The sequence below is a fragment of the Corythoichthys intestinalis genome, chromosome 11, assembly GCF_030265065.1.
Source record: "Corythoichthys intestinalis isolate RoL2023-P3 chromosome 11, ASM3026506v1, whole genome shotgun sequence".
NCBI classification, from domain to species: Eukaryota; Metazoa; Chordata; class Actinopteri; order Syngnathiformes; family Syngnathidae; genus Corythoichthys; species Corythoichthys intestinalis.
In genome coordinates this window covers 9,626,370-9,647,902 of record NC_080405.1, presented here as the reverse complement: position 1 = coordinate 9,647,902, position 21,533 = coordinate 9,626,370, and the positions used below count along the sequence as shown (strand labels likewise).

The following is a 21,533-nucleotide window of genomic DNA, read 5'->3' as shown; positions in this document are numbered from 1 at the left end:
TGCCAACAACATGCCGCCTCCCCCTTCAGAGAGGTGGGATATTAGGTTTTTTTGGGCCAGCAGCAGCAACTGTAAGTCATGTAAAAAGATTTCAAGTTTTATAAGTGGGGGGAAGCACTGCTAATTTTGCTACTGAAAGTCTGACCTGCATCAGAGTTAGCATAACATTCAACTTGCTAACCTGCAAAACTACTGCTGTCATCCCAGCCTCTACAAGGAACAAAAAAGTCAAGCTGGTCGTTCGTTATTTGGGTCATTGTTTGCATTATTTGCATTACAGTAATATCGTCCCTACCATGTTGAGACCAAACCTACGCCCTAGTCTAGATCGGTCATGTTTTAGGGGCTGTTGGTGAGAAACACGAAGTTTCAGCTCCATCCTAAGATTTTCTATTGGATTGACGTCTGGAGACTGGCCAAGCCACACCAGAACCTTGATATGCTTTTTACGCAACCACTCCTTGGTCAGCTTGGCTGTGTGCTTCGGATCATTGTCATGTTGGAAGATCAAGCCTCGACTCATCTTCACGTCTCTGACTGAGGGAAGGAGGTTGTGGCTTAAAATTTGGCAATACCTTTCACCATTCATCCTCTGCTTTATACAGTACAGTAGTCCAGTCCCCCTTGCCGAAAAGCAGCCCCAAAGCATCAAGTTTCCACCCACATACTTCACAGTGGGGATGGCGTTCTTGGGATTGCAAAATCACAATGGGTGCAAATACTTCTGCTCCTGTTTTTCAAAATGCAGGTGAGGCTCTAAATCTCCTGCCTCTCCTAGATTTGCTCTGGTTGTTTTGATTAAAGGTTCATGGATATGTCATTCAAGAAAAGTTTAAGGCAAGTGACTTTTTGGTTATAATAAAAACAAAAATTATAATACTGTAGCGTTTACAAGGACAACGGCAACTTGACGATGATAATGCACACTTAGCAGAAAATATTACATCAGTTTCAATTAATTCTACCCACCCGGACACCACGAACAGTTTGTTTAAAAAAAATAAAAAAAATAAAAAATCCAGAGTTTAAGATGACGCTCATCACGTAAATCCTAATAAGAACGCGAATGTTATGCCACCTATGCCAATCATCATCGCGTTTGAACGGTATCACCACCCCCTTTCTTCCTCCCACCTCCCGCTATTGTGTCCCAGGCAGCTGTGATAAAATCAAATTGTGCCTCATTCAACCAAATTGTTGTAATGCACCCTTTCGCATCCTCAGTAACGGCGTTACAGAGATGGGAAAAGTAATTAGATTACTCACTACTGAAAAAATGATGTTAGAAACACTGTTATACTCTGTGTTATTAACAACAGTGGTCTAATATATATCGATGGCGGAAAACACTCAGGTGACTTGAAGCGCCGCTCTGAGACCCCCAATTTGGCCAACTTTCAAAATTGTCCGATATGCATGTGTGATTAAAAAGCTTAAAATCTAAATTTTCTGGGGGAAGAAATTTTTTAAACAAGGGGGCGTTTAAAAAAAAAAAAATTAACAGCAAAACCCTAACTGGAGTTAAGAGCACACGAGATCAGAATTTAAGACGCCATGATTTTAACGAGATATTGTCGCGTACTTCCCTTGTTTCGATCCAAAAACTCCATGTAGCATGTATCATCCAGTGTCAAGACACAGCTGTGAATGGCCACAGCTAGATGTTTTGGGGATTTTATGGGTGAAACATGGTAATATAACAAGGATCGCGATGCAGAAATCGCAAGGAGTGGTCGAGATTTTCTTTTTCATATAGTTACCCTTTTAAACATTTTCAAAAAATTTGGGGGATCGATTATTTATCATCTTGTATATCGGAGAAAATGTGATAGTAACAAAAAAAAAAATACAATTAAGCGATGGTTATGAGGTAGATATCCTTGACTTTTTTTACAGACGCCATTTTTTTCATTGTGACGTCATTTGTTTAAAAGGTTTAAAATATGCGAGTGAATAATTTTTTAAAGTCTTTTTTTTTAGAATTAGACATTGATTAATGATTGTAAGCTCAAAAAGACATTTTGAATAATAAATATAATCATCTTCGTATTTTAAGCCAAAACACTTTGTTTGATAGAACAATGTCTATATGCTGTTATAGCAGATACGTGGCGCATTAAGCCCCCGAACTATTTTTGTCTGTTTTACCCTGGAAACCCACATTTACAGACGTCACGCAACCGCTTTTGTTTCAACGCAGCCATAAAATGAAGGTTATTATTCAAAATGTCATTTTTAGCTTAATCATTGAGGTCTTAAAAAAAAAAAAAAAAAAAACTTAAAACTTAAAAACATTATTCACTCACATATATTAAACAAATGATGTCACAATGAAAAAAATGGTGTATGTAAAAAAAGTCACGGATATCTACCTCATTACTATCGCTTCATTGCATTTTTTTGTTACTGTCACATTTTCTCCAATATATGATAATCGATCCAAACGAAGAAAAATTGAAAAAAAAAAAAAGTTTAGAAAGGGTAAATATATGGAAATCTCGACCACTCCTTGATGTTTGCGATTTCTGCATCGCGACACTTGTTATATTACTGTGTTTCACCCATAAATTTTTTTGAAAAATCTAGCTGTGGTCATTCACAGTTGTGTCTTGACACTCAGTGATACAATGTACATGCCACAAGGAGTTTTTGGATCAAAACAAAGTAAATATGCGATAATCTCGTTAAAGTCATGCGTCTTTAATTCTGCTCTCGCGTGCTCTCACCACCAGATAGGGTTTTTTTTTTTTTAATGCCATCCTGTTCAAATTTTTTCCTACACCAGAAAATTGAGATTTTAAGCTTTCCAATGATGTATCACACATGCATACAGGACAATTTTCTGAGCGGAACTTAAGTCACCTGAGTGTTTTCCACTAACATATTTATATGTATAAAACCAAACATATATACTCTAATTGACTGAATCAATATGAGCGTGCAGCTTTGAGTTTTCTATGGAAACTGGGTAGTTTTTTTTTTCTTTCTTCCTTGTTAAAGGTAACCAACCCCCTGTATTAGCATGTAAAAATCCACATATCAACCAAGGGGTTATAGGTTTGAAAAAAAGTTGCAGTAAGCAATTTATAGTTCCAAAATGACAATATGTGATGTGATATGAAATGGAGAGCAAGAATCATGTTTGACAAGCTTTTAATTTTTGGATATCTTTCCTAAGCTGTTATGTCTACTAATTGAATTCCTCCAACACAAAAGTGAGGATTTACTGTAGGTATATTTTAAGGCAGGTGGACACAGAGCAGGACTTTTCAAAGTGCAATCACAGCAAACAAAACTAAATCTGGAGAAATACAAACTGGGAAAACAAGCAGCCACAAAACAATGTCCTATAAGAACTCTAATCCACCTTAAAACATTGAATTATCTTGAATTGAAACATTTAATGTTTTTAAAAACAGTGCAATTTGTGCATTTCTTGTTTAGGAATAAATGTGATATTTTCTCATTAAAATACCATGGGCCAACTCCATAACTGCAAGGCACTTTCATTTTGGTCCAATAAAATTATTTCATCTGAAACACTCTCCTCACAGGAAAGTGCAGTGTTTGTCAAACATGCCTTAATTTTCTTCTGCCCAAAAAGGTCAAACTTGAGCTTCAGTAGAAGTAGTAGTATAACACTACCTGTGAGCTTATTTGTCAATAATGACTAAAAAGTGCCATGCAAAAACCTTTGACTGTATAAGTGTTAAGGATTTTCTTTAGATTTGTTTTTCCATCCTACACACAGTCTTTTATACAGAAGTTTCTCGCAGGTCTTGCCGCTGAGGTTCAGACGGACTAGAAGTTGGGGCATTGTCAGTTGTAACCTTGTCCGGATGAGCAGTAGAATCTGCATCTGTGCTGGACTCTTGGGATTGGGGCTCCTGTGGCAGCTGCAGGAACAAAGGAACTTCCAGCTGTTCTTTGGTTAGAAGCCCACGCTGGTCTTCAACTCTGCAGCACTGGGCCCTGGTCAGGATGTCCAGTAGCCCTGAAATAAGATTGCACAAAATCACAAATGACACCAATTACGCTTGGAGTTAGATCTAAGACAACATTTATACGTAGTTGGAAACCGCATTATACACGAAGATGCTTCTATTTAGCAGACTCCTATGAATCAGGGGTGCACTTCTGTCTAGTTCTGTATTTAAGCAGCCAGGGGCAGTTGTACATGCCAGTTAAAAGGTGGAACGTTTAAGTCCGGGTGAGAGTAAACCTACCTAAATGTCCAATGGACTAGTCTCCAACCTCCCACTGAACTTTGGTTGATTGACAGCACATGTGCACCCCTGCTTATATTCACCCAGCACGCTACGTTAACCCTAAGGAGTCCTACCATCCATGTCGGGGTTCTTACTGGGCTTTGGTGGTGTCTTGACTTTGTCGATCTGAAGTGACAACCGGGACTCCGAAGCGCCTGAACCAGCCTGGATCAAGTCAGATGATACACATTTTGCCATTATACAAATGACTGGATTTCAATTCAACACACAAACATTTGCACGGCAACTAACAGGTTTAGCTTTTATTGGGGAAAGAATTATTCCCAGATCATTTTGGTGTGATAAAAGTAATGGAGTCTACTGCTGTTTAACAAGCCAATTTAACTGTTCTATTCACTGCAGTGAACCATTGCATTTTAGCAGTTAGGTATTTGCAAATAGGCAAGTTTAATTGGAAGCTTCGTCTCATAACTTCCTTGGGAGTTGAAAATCCTCACACATTTGCCATTTTATTACTCACACCAAAGCTAAAGTACTGTATGTCCTTTGAAATACATAAAAAAAGAATAATCTCTCCATGACGCCAGGGGAAAGATCCAGGTGTTACATTAGCACACAAAAGATTTTTCTTCATAAAAATCCATCAAATAAAAGCTAAGAAACTACAGTAAACTGTATACTTTATGAGGGCTGCTGCTTCATTTAGTCAGGCTAAGGGAAACGAAATGCTTTGCTGCCGTCTTAAGGCATCTCAAGGTAATTACCATTTGTTTTTCATTAGTATTTTTTTTAAGGCATCAATTCTTTTCAGGTTTTTATTAATCATGGCTCAGTCATTGCCCAATCCCTGCCAATAGCTGGGAACCACAATTGTAAATGATGATGAAAATGGCCTTGCCTGTGTTACAGCAGCAGTTCCACTGGCTCGAGGATTGTTGCTTTGGTCTCTTCCTGCTTCAACAAATAAATGTAGTCAGAATAGAAAAAAACTATTTTGTACTAAAAAAGTACAATGACACATATATAAAAACTCAGGGTACACAGATTGAGAATAAAGTGAAAGGCTAGGTTCATACTGCAGGTCTTAATACACAGTTCCAATGTTTTGTCATTGTTTTTTTTTTGGCATGCCGTCCAGTTTTTGTCCATTTAGCCCTTTCAAGTATTACGCATGAACACTAATTCGCAGTCCGACACGCGCTGAGCAAACTGACCCCTCATGCACGGAAGCATCAAAACAAATAACTACACATGCTGGCTGCATGTCATTCCAGGGTGATCATATTTTGATGTCCAAAAAGAGGGCACAAATAACATACAATAATAATCCCCATTTAGTGTTGTATTGAAGGTTTACATGGACTGATAGAACCCAAACACACACTGTGCATGCATGACGCATGCACATAAGCCTTATGTGTGTGCGTCAACTTGCCCCGACTCGACCATGAAAGCAACACTGAATTATTGCTCATTTGGCGCACAGAAAGAAAATTGAGCATTATCAGGCTTTTTTAATTTTTTTTTTTTATGACCGCCGCCTGCGTAAAAGCAGAGTTCAAGCTAGGTGCTAACGCTAATGCACATCTACATCACTGCCGTCCTGCCTGGCCCTCTCACTCTTTGCTGACCTAATTGCTGCATGAATTCTGAATTGGGACACTTGACAGTTTAGACCACTGCTAAATTCTGGAAAAATGTGGCCTAGATCAGATTTAAACCACACACGAAAGTGACCCAGATCGGATTTTAAATGGTCCCCTTCTATGCGACTTGTCACGTTCAGACAGTCAAGTTAATGCCTCACTTGAGTCGGAAAAACACGGAAAAAATTCGGATTTGTGCATTAAGACCTGCTGCATGAACCTAGCCTATGTGACTAGCAGCAAGTGGTGAGGTAGTTGTACTATAACAGTGCATATATCACAATGTACAGCACTCAGACTAGGAGGTGGCTGACTTGATATGAAGGTGCAAATGACAATTTGTGCATAGATATTGATGTAACTGCAAGTATTGCATATGCAGTACCCAGATTGAGACAGATGTCTGAGAACATTTTACTTAAGGCCGATTCATGCTACTGCGTTGCGGTGATGGCGTACCTACGTCATTAACGCAGACCCGATTTACGACCCTACGCCTGACGTGTGCTTCCCAAAAAATCCTGATTACGCATTACGTCAACACGTCGTGATGTCAAAGGACTGATTGGTCCGCTCGGAACGTCGTTTCTGGTTCGGCACACCACCACCGTTTTCAAACATTCGCAAACATCTTCTGTGTCGCCTAGACTTCAACATTGTATTAGCAACATTTGTTGTTCAATATTGATTAGCTGCAGCTGTAAATACACACTTATCATCTGCGTTGCCATTGCTATGACCTGAGGAAAACTAAAGAAACTTGACAAGTGTCATCCAAACCCGTAGAATTACAAATTCAACAAATTCAACCCTTGGTGAGATGCATATGACAATGTTGGGGCATTACCAGTGCAATGACTGAGACATTTAAGTACAAACTTGAGTATGGTGACAGGTCATAAGGGGAAAAAAAACGTCTCTCGGCCTGTTTTGGCTGTTACGACCCTGTAGCGCCTAACAGAGGGCAACAGGTTCAAAAGGTGGAAGCTGGGTGTGTATAATCTTTTATGATGGCCTTCCTAGGCACCAAAAGCTGTAGATGATGAACAAGGGAGTAGGCATTTGCCGGTATGAGATTCTGACAGTATGATAACATTAAGCCAAAATATCACGGTTTCACAGTATCGCAATAACAGCTCAAATGTGTTACTCTGAGATAAAGAAAAAAATTCCACTGAAGAGGATTTTTTTATTTTTCAACACATTAGCAAATTGGAACATAAGTATAATGTTCGGTTAAAATGTATTTCAAAAATCATAAAAATAACTGAAATATTCTAATTAAAATAAATGCAGTCCTTTAGGTGAGCCAAAACCCACAGCTATACATTACCACCATCAGGTAAAAAATTATTGAATTATTTTCCATAAAAAGCACGTGTATGACTCATATCATGTTTACATTATACACACATACTCTCGTTCTCAACACAGACAGTTTCCAGAGAGAAAAAAAAAATGTTTTACCACCACTAGACACACTAAACACACTGCAGTTAACTCTCGTAGCTGGTGGGAAACATTCATGACAGTGTTTACTAGCCGTTAATTTTGTACGAATTGCCTCCTCGGCAACCAACCTCCACAAACATGTTTTACATGTCGGGTGGCCCTCCTCCTCCAAGCTGCAGCCGTCTGTAACGCTTCTGTAGCCGAAGTATTCCCATACCAGTGACTTCGTTTTCTCGATGGGGGGAAAAGTTCAGGAGTTTTACCTCCTCCAGCCATCGTGTAGCACAGCTGACTCACTGACACTGAGCAACAACGGGTGGGGGAGGGTTGAGCCTTGCAGCTGCAAGCGAGGGATTCTTCCCTGCATTTTTGGACATAAAAAATAGCTACCGTAATTTCACGAATATAACACGCACTTTTTTTCCCCAAAATCAACTTGTAAAATCATGGTGCGCATTATAAACGGGTACATGGATGGAGACAGAAATATATATATATATATATATATATATATATATATATATATTATAAACCGATTTTTTTTTTTATTGACAAGGCCACGTTGTGTTGAAGAAACGTATGCGGCGATCCGTTGCCGACCATTACGGTACGTGACGTCACCATTTTGTTTCGGTAATACTTCACTCTAATCAGCCGAATGATTACGTCTGTGTTAAATTCTGATTTTTTCACTCTTCATAAAGCACAGAATTTAGTTTCTTGAACTTATTTGAGTCAACGTTTATTGCAGCTCCGCAACTCGGACCATAACAAGCGTAAGCACACAGACTTCCTGTGTCCGTCAATTATATCTGTCCCTCGAGAAACAAACCCAAATAATTGTTCCTATTGTTACTATCGTGTTGACAGCGATGAGCTCTCACGGATTCTCACGACTTACGTTCTCACTTTCATTTTACCATATCAATCCATGGAAGAAACATTTATTCATCATGATGAAACGAGCAAGTTATACAACAGCCTTTAAAAGAGAAGTCACATCTGTTTTGTTTTCTCCTAGATTCTGGTAAGTTGGAGAAGTTGTCAAATCATATTATTACCATAAATATTGTCAGTTTATGGTAATATTTTGAACTACCACTGTGCTGTGCTTGTGCTGTGTTTCACCAGTCAGTAAAATGACATTTCTGTATCCGTACACAAGCTCTGTTTTCTTTTATTCTTCTATTTATTGGTGCTAAAATTAGGGTGCGCGTTATAAACGGGTACAATAATTTTCCCTAGATTTTACAAGTAAATTTGGGGTGCGCATTATACACGGGTGCGCCTTATATTCGGGAAATTACGGTAATACTTTAGGGACTGTATGACGAAAAATTCTTGCGGTTTTGAAACTGACATTTTCATACCACAGTATACTTTGAAACTAGTAACCGGCACATGTCTACAAGGGAGTAAAGGGGCAGCCGATGAACTTTTGTGCTTTTTCACCTAATCATGTTAAGACTGCCAAGACATTTTTAAAACTAATGTCACTGCAAAATCTGAAATGTGGAGATTTGGAAAGTACAGTATTTTTCGGACTGTAAGTTGCAGGGTTTTTTTTTTTTTTTTTTTTTTTTTCTCCATAGTTTGGCTGGGGATGCGACTTATACTCAGGAGCGACTTATGTGTGAAATAATTAACACATTATGATATCATTTCACATGTTATTTTGGTGTTTTGGAGTGATACTGATGGTTTGGTAAACTTGTTAGCATGTTCTTTATGCTATAGTTACCTGAATAACTCTTAATAGCTATGGCCACGTTCCCGTTCTGCCTTTGGCAATGTGTGTTCAATTGTATAATTGACTTTTTTATATTGAAATACATGCTTTTAGTTTGTGGCGCTTTCACGCCCACGTGAGGGGCACTCGTGAAGAAGACCGCTCACACGCCAGAAGAAGACGGACAGCTACGCAGCTTAAGTGAGTTGGTGAGTTAGCAAGACAGAAACACTGCTCCGAACCTACATTCATTGTTTATGCTTGTAAAATATCTCTACAGAGGCAACGCCTGTGTGTATCATTTCTGTTGTTGTTATCTGTTTTCCACCCACAATCAGACACTTAAAGCCAGTTGTGTGGTTGTTTGAACGATGTGCTAATGCTAGCGAACGCATGCTAACTGTTTGTGTCATTGCTGTAACAGCACCTAATTATCATTTATTTATGTTGATGCGAACCTGTTTGGTAACTAGGACGAAATTGATTCCGCAAATTATACGGACGTCAAGCATCGTCATTTGGGAATTTAGCTCGCTGTATAGCCAGGACCGAGCCGTAGCGTCCTGGTGAGGACAGTATATTCGCATTTCGTTGTTCATGCACTGTACACTTACAGTATTCAGCATGTTTTTCTCGATTGTATTTTCATATTAAATCGCCTTTCAAGATGACAGATCTGTTCTATGTGTTGGATTTTATCAAGTAAATGTCCCCCAAAATGCGACTTATACTCCGGTACAACTTATGTTTTTTTTTTTCTCTTAGTTGGGCATTTTATGGCTGGTGCGACTTATACTCAGGTGTGACTTGTAGTCCGAAAAATACGGTACAGCATTTTGCATTGCTTTCAAATCAAGGTGAAACATTTGAAGTTTTTTAAGAGGACACTTTTCATTACAAGTTTGGAGGCAATATAACATTTCCTTTAATACAGTACATCTCTTTGAACATGAGGTTTTTGAAGTTGATGAAAGTGACACTGATTCTATCTGAAATTTGATCTGGTGAATGAGCACTAGGCAAAGTGAAAGCGGGAGTAAACTTGACGTAGCATTCAACAAACCAAATGAACTAAGACATTGCCGCTTTGGAAAAATAAGCACACATAGAATATCAAAGTGAGAGAAAGATGACAACAGACGTAGCAGGAGAAAAAGTAGGTCAGTCACGTGGATAGTGGCAATGACAAAGAACCATTGAAGAAATTAGTCAATGAACAGGAAATGATGTGTGTGCGTGTGGGGGCATGTCAAACATTTAACATGAGCGTAAAGTTTAGTAAAGTTTAAAGTATTTGCTTTACTTCAGGACCATCCAAATAATAGTTTAAGTATGCATTCCCACCTCTGGCTTTGTCAAGGCGCAGCATTTTATTGGCCAGTCTGAACACAGTAGTGCTCATGGTGACTGCCTCGTCACTCCCAACCTAAAACATACAGTGATGACACATGATATTAATAAGCAATCTGCTGCCTTCCCGCAACAGCTTGACAGAGTGAGGGCGTGATTCAGTGGGGATATCTGGGGATTTTAAATGATTATATGGCTAAAACAGAAAGTACAAAAAACGCCATTTAATAATAATAGGTTCTTCATTTGATAAAAATACTCACAGTGGTAACCTGGACGTCGTTAGGCTTTAGACTATGCTTCTGTAACACCGTGGAGAGGGCTTCCTGTAGCGTCTTACTGGACTTTGCCATGATACCACCAGTCCTTCCTGTAAGAGCATTTTCCAGTCTGAAAAACACAATTGCACATACTGCATAAATGAAACAGGTAGAGCCACTCTGGCCATCTCTGGCAAAAAATAAAGTCAAATCTAATATGTAGTTATGACGAGGGATGGGAATTGATACGATTTTTACGATTCCGATTCCATTATCGATATTGCTTAACGATTCGATTCTTTAGCGATTCTCTTATCAATTATAATTTCGGGAAAAAGAAGAACAAACATTTTGATTGGCATCAAGTTTGTTTAATCAGAAGTCACAACCTTACAAACTCACAACGAGGTCAAAAGAGGCCCAAAGCCTCAATGTTAACTGTGGCAATAAGTGGCAAATGCACAAGAATGTATAACATTTTATTGAAACATTTTTCTAATAGAAATAAAAAATATTGGTATATTTTGGCATATAGGTTGTTGCTCTGCCTTTGGCAATGTCCCCAAACTTTTTCCTGAGAGGGCCAAATAACTTTTCCCTTCTCTGATGAGAGGCCGGGGTCAGTTTGTAACAGAAAAAGTGTGACGATTGCAGGAGTGCGTAAATGTAAAAAAATGATTTTTTTTCAGAAAGCCACAATCAAATAATCCTCTGTGGATTCTTCACGGAACAAAAGTAAATAAAATAAAAATAATAATATAATATAATAATAATAATTAATAATAGCACTATTAATTAAATAGATAATAACCAAATAACCCTCTCTGAGTTATTCACTGAAAAAGGCCAGGAAATAAATAACACTACTGAGGGAGAAAAAAAAAAAAAATTCAAAATGCTCTCTGGAATTGTTCAGGGGGCCGGATCAAATATGGAGCCGCGGGCCGTAGTTTGGGGACCCCTGTTTTTATTTACCAGTATATTGAAATGCATGCCTTTTAGTTTTTATGGTGCTTTCACGCTCAAGTGGTGGCGCCCTTGCGCTTCCTCACGCGAAGAAGAGCGCGCTTACACGCGAAGAAGAAGAAATGCCTCATCCAAGCGAGTGAGCGAGTTAGTGAGAAAGGGAAACACTGCCACAAGCCTACGTTCTTTGTTAATGTTTGTAAAATATCTACAGCGCCAACGCCTGTATGTATCATCTTCTGTGTTGTTGTTGTGTGTTTCCACTCGCGATCGGACACTTAAATACAGTTGTGTAGTGGTTTAAACGATGTGCTAATGCTAGCGAACGCATGCTAACTGTTTGTTGTTACTGTGTTAGCAGCTAATCATCGCTGATTTAGGTTGATGCAAACCTGTTTGTTATTGGAGACAAAATTGATTTGTTTCATTTCTATTTTTAGTTTCAAGAAATGGTTGAATAAAGTCAGCAAATTATACCAACGTCTTCTGCATCGTCATTTGGGAGTTTAGCTAGCTGTATAGCCAGGACTGAGTCTTATTGTCTCGGTGAGGACAGTGCAGTCTATTCCCTCCCGATGCAGTTATTTCCATCTCGCAATGACTGCAAGTCGCTTTGTTGTAATTTTTCCTCGTGAAGTGAAGACACACTTTCGAGCGTTCGAACCTACGTGCTGTCATTGTTATGTTTACGGCGGCAATGCTCGTGCTAAACTATCGTAACCTTTCATTTTCACCCTTTTTCCTGGTGATGTGTAGCCAAACTTTGGAGCGAGTGGTTCTTGGCGCCATGCTAGTTTGATGCGTCTGGACAACAAGACACGTCACGACGCAATATGCGTCTTTAGGGATCGTTAAAGGGATCGTTAAGGCTTTTTCATTGTGATGTCGAGGCCTCGAAACACTCGGAACCAGTTCCGAACTGGAATCGGATTTCGATTCCCATCCCTAGTTATGACCCTAGTGAGGATAGGCTGCTCGAAAAATGAATGAATAAACTACAACCCCTAGCAAAAAGTATGGAATCACCAGTCTCGGACAAGCACTCACCCAGACATTTTATCATGTAGAACAAAGTCAGATAAAAAGCTTGGAAATGTAAATGTTACTTTTATAGAGCAAGTGCAAGGAAACAAATGGAATCACTCCATTCTGAGGAAAAAATATGGAATCAAGAGAATCAAAGAACTTATTTTGGTGCTGTTCCAGTGAGATTTACAAAGATGACTGCCTGGAAAAAAAAACCTCAAAATTCCCCTCAGGCCTTGATAATATGGGGCTGCATGCCAGGCAAAGGCACTGGAGCGATGACTGTGATTAAATCTTCAATAAATGGACAAGTTTACATTGAAATTTTAGCTTTCTCATCCCTTCAATTGAAAATATGTTATTTTTCAAGATGACAATGCATCATGCCACAGAGCTAAAACTGTTAAAGCATTCCTTGGAGAAAGACTCATCCAGTCAATGTCATGGCCTGCAAATAGCCCAGATCTCAACCCTATTGAAAACTGTGGTGGAAATTGGAAAAAAAAAATGGTCCACCGTAAGGCTGCAAGGATGATCTGGCAACTGCAATCAAAGAGAGTTGGCACCAAATTGATGAAGAATACTCATCAAGTCCATGCCTCAGAGACTGCAAGCTGTCATAAAAGCCAGAGGTGGTGCTACTAAATACTAGAGATGTGTTTTAAATGTTATTTTCTTGTTTGTTTCTCATGATTCCATATTTCTTTCCTCAGAATGGATTGATTCCATATATACTCCCTGCACTTGCTCTATAAAAGTCACCTTTACTGACCACCACAATGTTTTTTATTCATTTCTTTTTGTGTTTCTGCACTTTTGAACTAATTCATTATTTTTTCAAGCTTTTTATCTGAGTTAGTTTTACATGATAGCATGTCTGAGTGAGTGCTCGTCCGAGACCCGTGATTCCATACTTTTTGCTAGGGGACGAAGTAAACAAAGTAATAGTACTTCGTTACTGCAATATTCTTGTCTAATGACTAAAAATTAGTAAACCCATTGAAACTACGTACATCCCTAAATGTCCAAATTGAGTACTGCTTGTCATTTTCCCTCCAAAATGTCATGTGACTCGTTACAGGAGTGCTGTCAGCATTGCTGCAGAGATTGAAGAGTTGGTGGGGTCAGCCCGCTAGTGCTCAGACCATACGCCGCACTCTACATCAAATTGGTGTGCATGGCTGTCACCCCAGGAGGAAGGCTCTTCTGAAGACTGTACACAAAAAAAGCCCGCCCATCTCATTAGGCCATAGGACATGGTTCTAGTAATCGATGTGCTTTGTTGACATGTCTTCAGCAAACTGTTTGCAGGCGTTTTTGTGTACAGTCTTCAAAAGAGGCTTCCTCCTGGGGTGACAGCCATGCACACCAATTTGATGTAGAGTGCGGCCTATGGTCTGAGTACTAACAAGCTGACCCCCCACCTCTTCAATCTCTGCAGCAATGCCGACAACACTCCTGTAACGAGTCATATGACATTTTGGAGGGAAGTTCTGCTCCTAACTGCATATGTATTTATGTATGTATAATCACATATTTGCATCAGGAGAAAATACTTTTGTACTTTTACCTAAGTATTTTTAAGTAAAAAAAAAAAAAAAAAAGTACTTCATCCACCATGGCAGGTTAAGAGCAAAAGGATTTTAGAACAGAGTAAAGTGAAGGCGACAGTCGCTGAAGAGCTCTTATTCACAGCAGCTAGTCGAACTTTACAATGACAAGTGTGACAGAAATCATTACAGGTCAAAGTGTTGAAACATGAACTTGCCCTCCTGGAGTGTGCGAGTGGACGCTGACATGTGTAATAAAGACCAAATCCAACAACACAGAAATGACTCAAGAACATCGACTTACATAAACGTCACCCGAAGCTCAAGCAGAACCTGCTGATCTCTCAGTACAGAGCAGTCCTGGTCCAATGATAATGGCTGCTATGAAAAAAGGACAAAATGACGTTACAATCGGAGATGGTTATTTTTTACGCAAGTTAAAAAAGTAATGAAGCAAGACAATGCAAAATGGTAATCATCTCATTTCGTGCAATTTTGAGATGTGAAACATTTTCTTCCCTCAGAAGGATATACAGTAGTCATACGAGTTGCCATTTCCTCACCTTTTCCTTGCCCTGTAGGTAGATGATGACATCTTTCAGTGCGATGCCTCTTTTCTCACACAGACCAGCCAGCATGTCTCTTATGGGCAGCCCAGAAGGGGTCGGAGCCAGGGAAGCGCTTCCATCAGGCAGGTAGACACAGCAATAGCCGCCTTCCATCCCAGCGGGTCCTCCGGAGACGCCGGTTTGTTCCAGGGAGCGAGGACTCGATTGGCTATTCTTAAGATTTGGGGGCATCTGTCAATTTTCTTGCAATAATTTACACGTTCAATTTCAGTGATTCCTAAACACTGTAAAACAGCATATAGTTGTAATCAGGTGTTTACAGAAAACTTCACCTCCTATATATAAACTAAAATGTTCGATTCAAGGGCATCTGATAGATTAATACAGATTTAACACAAATCACATTTAACCTAAATAAAACTAAAAGAATTTTCACCAGATGACTTGAATAGCTCTGTTTGGGAAGACTTTGTATGACTCACTATGACCACATTGTACTCATTTGAGATGTCCCGATCCAATCACGTGATCAGAAGTCGGGCCGATTGCGCCATTTTTCGTCATCTGGTGAAAAGAATCTGGTTTTATGTTTTTCTGCTTAATGCTTGTACAGCCTCTCACCCTCCCTCCTGCTAAGGAGTGCGACCAAACATTTTTTTGGTCACCAGTGCAGCTGACGTTTGGTACTTGACGATGAGTGACAGGTTTGTAGCTTTGATCTGGCCAGAATTGCGTTCATCATCGTTAAGCTTGGTACACAGTCTGCAGTGCGCTATGGCAACTAGGCATGTGCCAGTTACCAATTTCAAGGTTTATCGTGTTATTAAAACGTCACGATTTCAAAAACACTAAAATTTTCAGTCATACCGTAGTATGGTATTAGCCATTTATCACCCCTCTCCCTCCATTTGTTGCTTTGTCCGTCAGTGACGCTACTCTGTGCTACAGACTACAGTTGACACAATGGTTGAAGGTGGTGAGCTTTTTCAAAAAAACCTTTTTCAAAAAACCTCCAAACACTTGCATGGGAGTATTTTGTAGTAATTTCGAAACAAAGCAGACAGCCAAGGCTTAAGGACATCAGACGTCGAGACTTGCTTGCAGAGGATGGCTGCGAAGGGGGGCAACACTTCAAACTTGATTTCTCATTGACGTGACCATCATCTGTCTCTTTATACAAAATTTAAGGTAAGTAAACGCTGTCATTTACGTTTTTCACCAGCTACGAGTTCTCTCCAGCATGTTTAGTGTGTCTAGCAATAGTAATACGAGGCAATTAACGAGGCAGTTCATGAGGCTAGTTAGCATGCCAAGACGGCTATACGGGTTCCTTTCTACCATTAGCCAACTTTTACAAAGTCTTCCGCGCTAGGGAACTTGCCAACATTCCCGGATTGTGTGGGACAACCCGGAATAAGGAAGTTCCGATTGGTTCTGTCGGCAGCGGCTGTACCAATCAGAACTTCCTATATTGCAGCTTGCCCCGCACAATTCGGGACTGTTGGCAACCTTAATTCTTTTGCCATTTTAAACAACTGTTCCAAAATAACATTTTCATTATACAGCCGGTGTTTTATTTTTTCTCTCTGGTGACACACTCACTCTCCATTATTATTAAATTCATATTAATAGTAGTACAGTAGTGGTATATTAAGTAGAGATGTCCCGATCGATTGGGTCCGATCACGTCATTTTCAAAGTATCGGAATCAGCAAAAAAAATAATCGGCCATGCCTTTTTTTAATATGTATTAGGGCTGTCAAAATTATCGCGTTAACGGGCGTTAATTAATTTTTTAAATTAATCACGTTAAAATATTTGACGCAATTAACGCACTAGGCCCGCTCAGACAGATTTAAATGTCAGTACAGTGAAAGGCCAACTTGTTAATTGTGTTTTATGGAGTTTTTCCGCCCTCTGCTGGCGCTTGGGTGTGACTTGCATATGTTATGTGGCGTAATGTCGCCCTCTGCTGGCGATTCAGTGCAGCTGATTATTTGGGTTTCGGCGCGCTTTTCTGACGTGATTATATGTCGACGCAAACTCACACTAATAGACAGTGCTATTCAGACCAGCTAACGTCCGCATCCAGTATTCAGTGGCAGTTCTCATAGCCCCATCATACTGTTTGTGTCTAATACATGCATCGCTTGTGAGTTATATTCCTCCTTTGTTTATATTCATGAGCATTAGATAGTTATTGATGATGTGTATTTGAATTTGTTCACATATATGGTGAAATGCAGTTACATTGTTAGATGCTTGTGAGCTAATTGGCTTGTGCTACTGCTCAAATGGACACGTGTGTGTACATTTTGTTATTTTGTGATTTATGCAAGTTATTGACACATTGCCTTGTTATTTTCAGTTTTACAAAAATACAAGAAACGTGCTCCTGTCAAAAAGAGATGACTTCAGTAAAGCCCATGCAACTTTGCCACACTGTCTGATTTCTTTTTGGAACTTATGTTCGCTATCTGTCAATTTGTGTACTCACACACACTGAGGACAGAATAGGGCTACTAGTTTATTTTTTGATTGAAAATTTTATTAAAACGAAAACATTAAGAGGCGTTTTAATATAACATTTCTATAACTTGTACTAATATTCATCTTTTAAGAACTACAAGTCTTTCTATCCATGGATCACTTTAACAGAATGTTAATAATGTTATTGCCATCTTGTTGATTTATTGTTATAATAAACAAATACAGTCCTTATGTACCATATGTTGAATGTATCTATCCATCTTGTCTTATCTTTCCATTCCAACAATAATTTACAGAAAAATATGGCATATTTTATAGATGGTTTGAATTGCGATTAATTGTGATTAATTACGATTAATTAATTTTTAAGCTGTAATTAACTCAATTAAAAATTTTAATCTTTTGACAGCCCTAATATGTATATCTTTTTTAATTAAATCATTTTTTAATTGCATTTAACGTTGCAGACATTATATGTTTCACTCATCCAGAGTCTGTAGTTTAGGTTTAAGGTAGGGTTATCAAATTCATCCCGATAACGACTGTAATTAATTTTTAAAAAAATATATCACGTTAAAATATTTAACGCAATTAATGCATGCGCTGCACGACCCACTCACGCATTATCGTGCTCTATCTGTAATGGCACCGTTTTACCTATATAACCTATATATAAAAGGCAGCGTAAAATGAGTAGAGTGAATTTTGGCAGCCTTTGGAGCCTTTTTTTTAATGGCTAAAGCCTTACAATTCTTCTCCCTACGCTTAGAAATATTATGGGAAGCAATGTGGGGAAGCAAGGTAGCAAATGATCTTTTTCTTAACACCTTATGTTATTTCCCAACGCAGAGAAGATATATCAATTGGTAGCACTACGCACAGTCATGGTTCCACTTCCCATCATGCATTTGGGCATGGCTATAGTATCATTTACTGAAAGCTCAACAAATACACTAGATGGCAATATTTAGTCACAATATACAAAGTCACAAGTCTTTCTATCCGTGGATCCCTCTCACCGAAAGAATGTTAATGTAAATGCCATCTTGAGGATTTATTGTCATAATAAACAAATACAGTACTCATGTACTGTATGTTGAATGTATATATTCGTCTGAGTTTTATTCATTTTTTTCTTAATGCATTGCCAAAATGTATATGATCGGGAAAAATTATAGGGAATGATTGGAATTGAATCGGGAGCAAAAAAAAGCAATTTGATTGGGAAATATCGGGATCGGCAGATCCTCAAACTAAAACGATCGAGATCGGATCGGGAGCAAAAAAACATGATCGGAACAACCCTAATATTAAGTTAACCCAGAAAAGGTGGACATACAGTACATTCCTGCATCATAACTTGTACTGAGAGAGAAATATGTAGACAACGAGCAAGTCTCTAAAAATGCCAAGATGGAGCTTTAAAGTCAGTAAAGTGCCTGATATTTAATTAGGAAGTGTTTTTTAAAAAAAAAAAAAATGTATATATATATATATATATATATATATATATATTTTTTTTTTTTTGTTCTATTGTTTTGCAACTTGAGCTGTGGCTGTAGGTTCTAATTATTTCAATTGTATCTAAAATATTTGTTACCTATTTATTTTAAAATTATTTTCACGTCGATGTTCCAAATTGCAATTATGGTGTGAAAAATTAAAAAATCCTGTTTAATGGATTTTTCCTTTATTTTTTTTTTTAACCCATGCATCTCAAAATAAGACATTTTAGAGTTATAATTGAAATAGCGTGAAACTGCGTGTTTTTTTGCTTAAGTTTATCATACTATGAAAATCTCATACCGGCAAATGCTTAGTGGCAACTCATTCATTGTGTAAGTGAGAGACGGTTCTCAGCAGCTTGAGTGCCAAAGATTTTTTTTTAAATTTCAGGTATTGGGACTCTGTATCAGCAGATTCTCAAAATCAGGTGACTTCGACTCATCGACGCATAAATATGCGCTCGGGAAATCCCAAGTATTCCTATTTTTCTGTTTAATCCAGGCTAAAGTGGTTTATCTGTGAATGATGATGCAATTGCTGCATTTATAAAGAAAAAATTTACATTAAAAACAAAAAAAAAGTGCACGTCCTGTAATGGGACTACTGTGCCATCGCAATGTTTTGCAGGCCTAGCATCCATATACTGTAGTTAGCTACTGTACCTATATGGAGCTATCCGTTTTCAGGCATGATAAAACAATTGTTTTTTTCACTCATGCAAAGGATAGAATATTCAGTTAGGTGAAAGAATTAGCCTTACCTTGTTGGGTGTTCATTTCATCTTCCACCTCATGAAATATTCCATCCATTGCAGTCATCAACATTCATTATTTGTGTAATATTAACCAGTTTCAGAAACAGACTGGCTGAAGACTTTAAATCTTTATACGATCCCCCTCTTTTTTCTTTTCATACACCCCATGCACTGGCATGAATAGGTTCCATTGACATTGGGAGTTTGAGAATTTGAGACTACACCCCTATTTATTGGAATGACAGCAATGCATTCTTCATTTCTGTATTTTGCTAGAGTCTAGAGTATGTATTGCACAGAATTCACACAAAGCAAGAAATGTCGCATTGAGATAAGATTACAGAATATATAGGTTTTGTGACGTTTAGTGGTTTTTGTGTGAGATTTTTCTAACATAGGATTTGTGTTAAAAATGATTGGGAAACACAGATTTAAAGACCACACTGACCTCTGCATGCCTGTAGAGGGAGTCGAGCTCCACGCTACTGCTCTTCTTGATTACTTGATCCTCTCTGGGAGAAAGTGAAACAATGCTGTGGGATGCATCTAGGACCACATAGAGGAAAACAGTAAGATAAAGGCGAATGACTCACATCTAATTTAGATAAAAAATAAAAGATCACCACCTCCCCAGGATCCCCTTTTCTGTCGCTGCTTGTCGCTCTTAGCAGCTGAGAATAAAGTACTGCCGTCGGACTTCTTGCTCTGTTTGACACATTAATAATGTAATTACAAGACCACTGAACCTCGTATCCAGGATCAGTTTTGCAAACCAATTCACTGACTTTTGATTTATCTTCTTTCCCTGCCTGGTGCTACCTTTTTGTCAATTAAGTTCGGGCTTCGAGTGGTCACATCCTCCCAGGATACAGTGCGTAAAGGTTCCGTGGAGAGCTGAGGTAAACATTTGCCTTCTACACTTGCAAAAGTGCAGGTCTGGTAGAGGGGAGAGCGCACAAAGCGTCTGTAGCTGTCCATCTTCATCAGTTTAAATATCTAACACAAAGAGACATAGGGAAAACGGGACAAAGAGTTAACCAAAATCCTACTTGTATCATAAAATTGTGTAAGGTTGCACACACAGACCTGCGCTTGAGCTTTGTTAAACATATCAGGCGTAGGTTGTTCCAAGTCTTTTTCTTCTTTCTTGGCCGTATCATCTATGTTGATCGAGTGAGGAGCACTCTCAGACAAGTACGTTTCATAGATGGAGCGAGACGTTGCCTTCAGCTATCAATACAGAAGATCCATCCAAGGGACGGAAAAATACATTTAAAGGTGCAATGACTTTAAAATGATAGCAGCCCACATTTTTGACACAAATGCATCTAAAAAATTGACATAGAAAGCTTAATAATTAAATTAGATCCTAATTAGTTTCATTCTCAGCTGCCTTGGCCCCAACCACTAAAACATCAGCAAACAGAAAATGATGTCACACTCAGAAAGAGCTGTAGATTTTTGCAGTCTGCTAGCATGCTATGAATTGCCTTTGAGTGTGATTGCGTTTTCGTTCTGTCAACATGTACGGTAGTTGCTAGCACAGCACTACAAATTTAGACAAGATCATCAATTATGGTTGTAAATTCACAATTATTGCTGAAAAAGTGAGTGTTCCCTGATGCATTATTTTGGGTGGAATAACTATGAAATGGTATAGCAAAAAAAGATCAACATGTAAAATTCATTAGAGCAGTCATTTTTTTTGCTTGGACACGGAGAATGGGAATCCGAGTGTCCTTCTGGTCTGAGCAGTTTTAATGTATCACAGTTTGATATTCTCCCATTGTGGTTATTCATTTTGTTTTATTATTAGGATAAAGCAGCGAGCAGGAAGGGGTAATGGGAGAAAAAGAAAAATAGAAGTAGAGAAAGAAGATGTTCAGCTACCAATGAACATAGTGGTGCTATCTTTAGCCAATTGTATTACCCGTGGATACCATATGGGGGGCCTGATAACCGAGGAGTAAGAAGAGGGAGGGTGAGTCAATGGAGATGTGATTAGG

The 21,533-nt window shown here is 38.7% G+C and overlaps 1 protein-coding gene across 8 annotated transcripts in view; it reads right to left on the bottom strand.

Annotated features, from left to right (window-relative positions):
• Positions 1–3,125: 3,125 nt before the first annotated feature.
• The window catches only part of rgs14b (regulator of G protein signaling 14b), a 36,765-nt gene continuing 18,357 nt past the window's right edge, over positions 3,126–21,533 (bottom strand). Inside the window, exons 5-15 of one of the 8 annotated variants that reach the window (XM_057850517.1) lie at positions 20,614–20,757; positions 20,347–20,523; positions 20,154–20,232; positions 19,976–20,073; positions 14,772–14,990; positions 14,513–14,586; positions 10,670–10,796; positions 10,401–10,482; positions 5,128–5,183; positions 4,343–4,433; positions 3,126–3,994 (exon numbers count right to left, since the gene is read on the bottom strand). In XM_057850517.1, coding sequence (XP_057706500.1) covers positions 3,756–3,994; positions 4,343–4,433; positions 5,128–5,183; positions 10,401–10,482; positions 10,670–10,796; positions 14,513–14,586; positions 14,772–14,990; positions 19,976–20,073; positions 20,154–20,232; positions 20,347–20,523; positions 20,614–20,757 — 1,386 coding nt within the window. In that variant the 3' untranslated portion in view covers positions 3,126–3,755. Of the gene's footprint in view, positions 3,995–4,342; positions 4,434–5,127; positions 5,184–10,400; positions 10,483–10,669; positions 10,797–14,512; positions 14,590–14,771; positions 14,991–19,975; positions 20,074–20,153; positions 20,233–20,346; positions 20,524–20,613; positions 20,758–21,533 lie in introns of all 8 variants that reach the window. The other 7 variants (XM_057850512.1, XM_057850516.1, XM_057850509.1 and 4 more) reach the window with 7 other exon arrangements.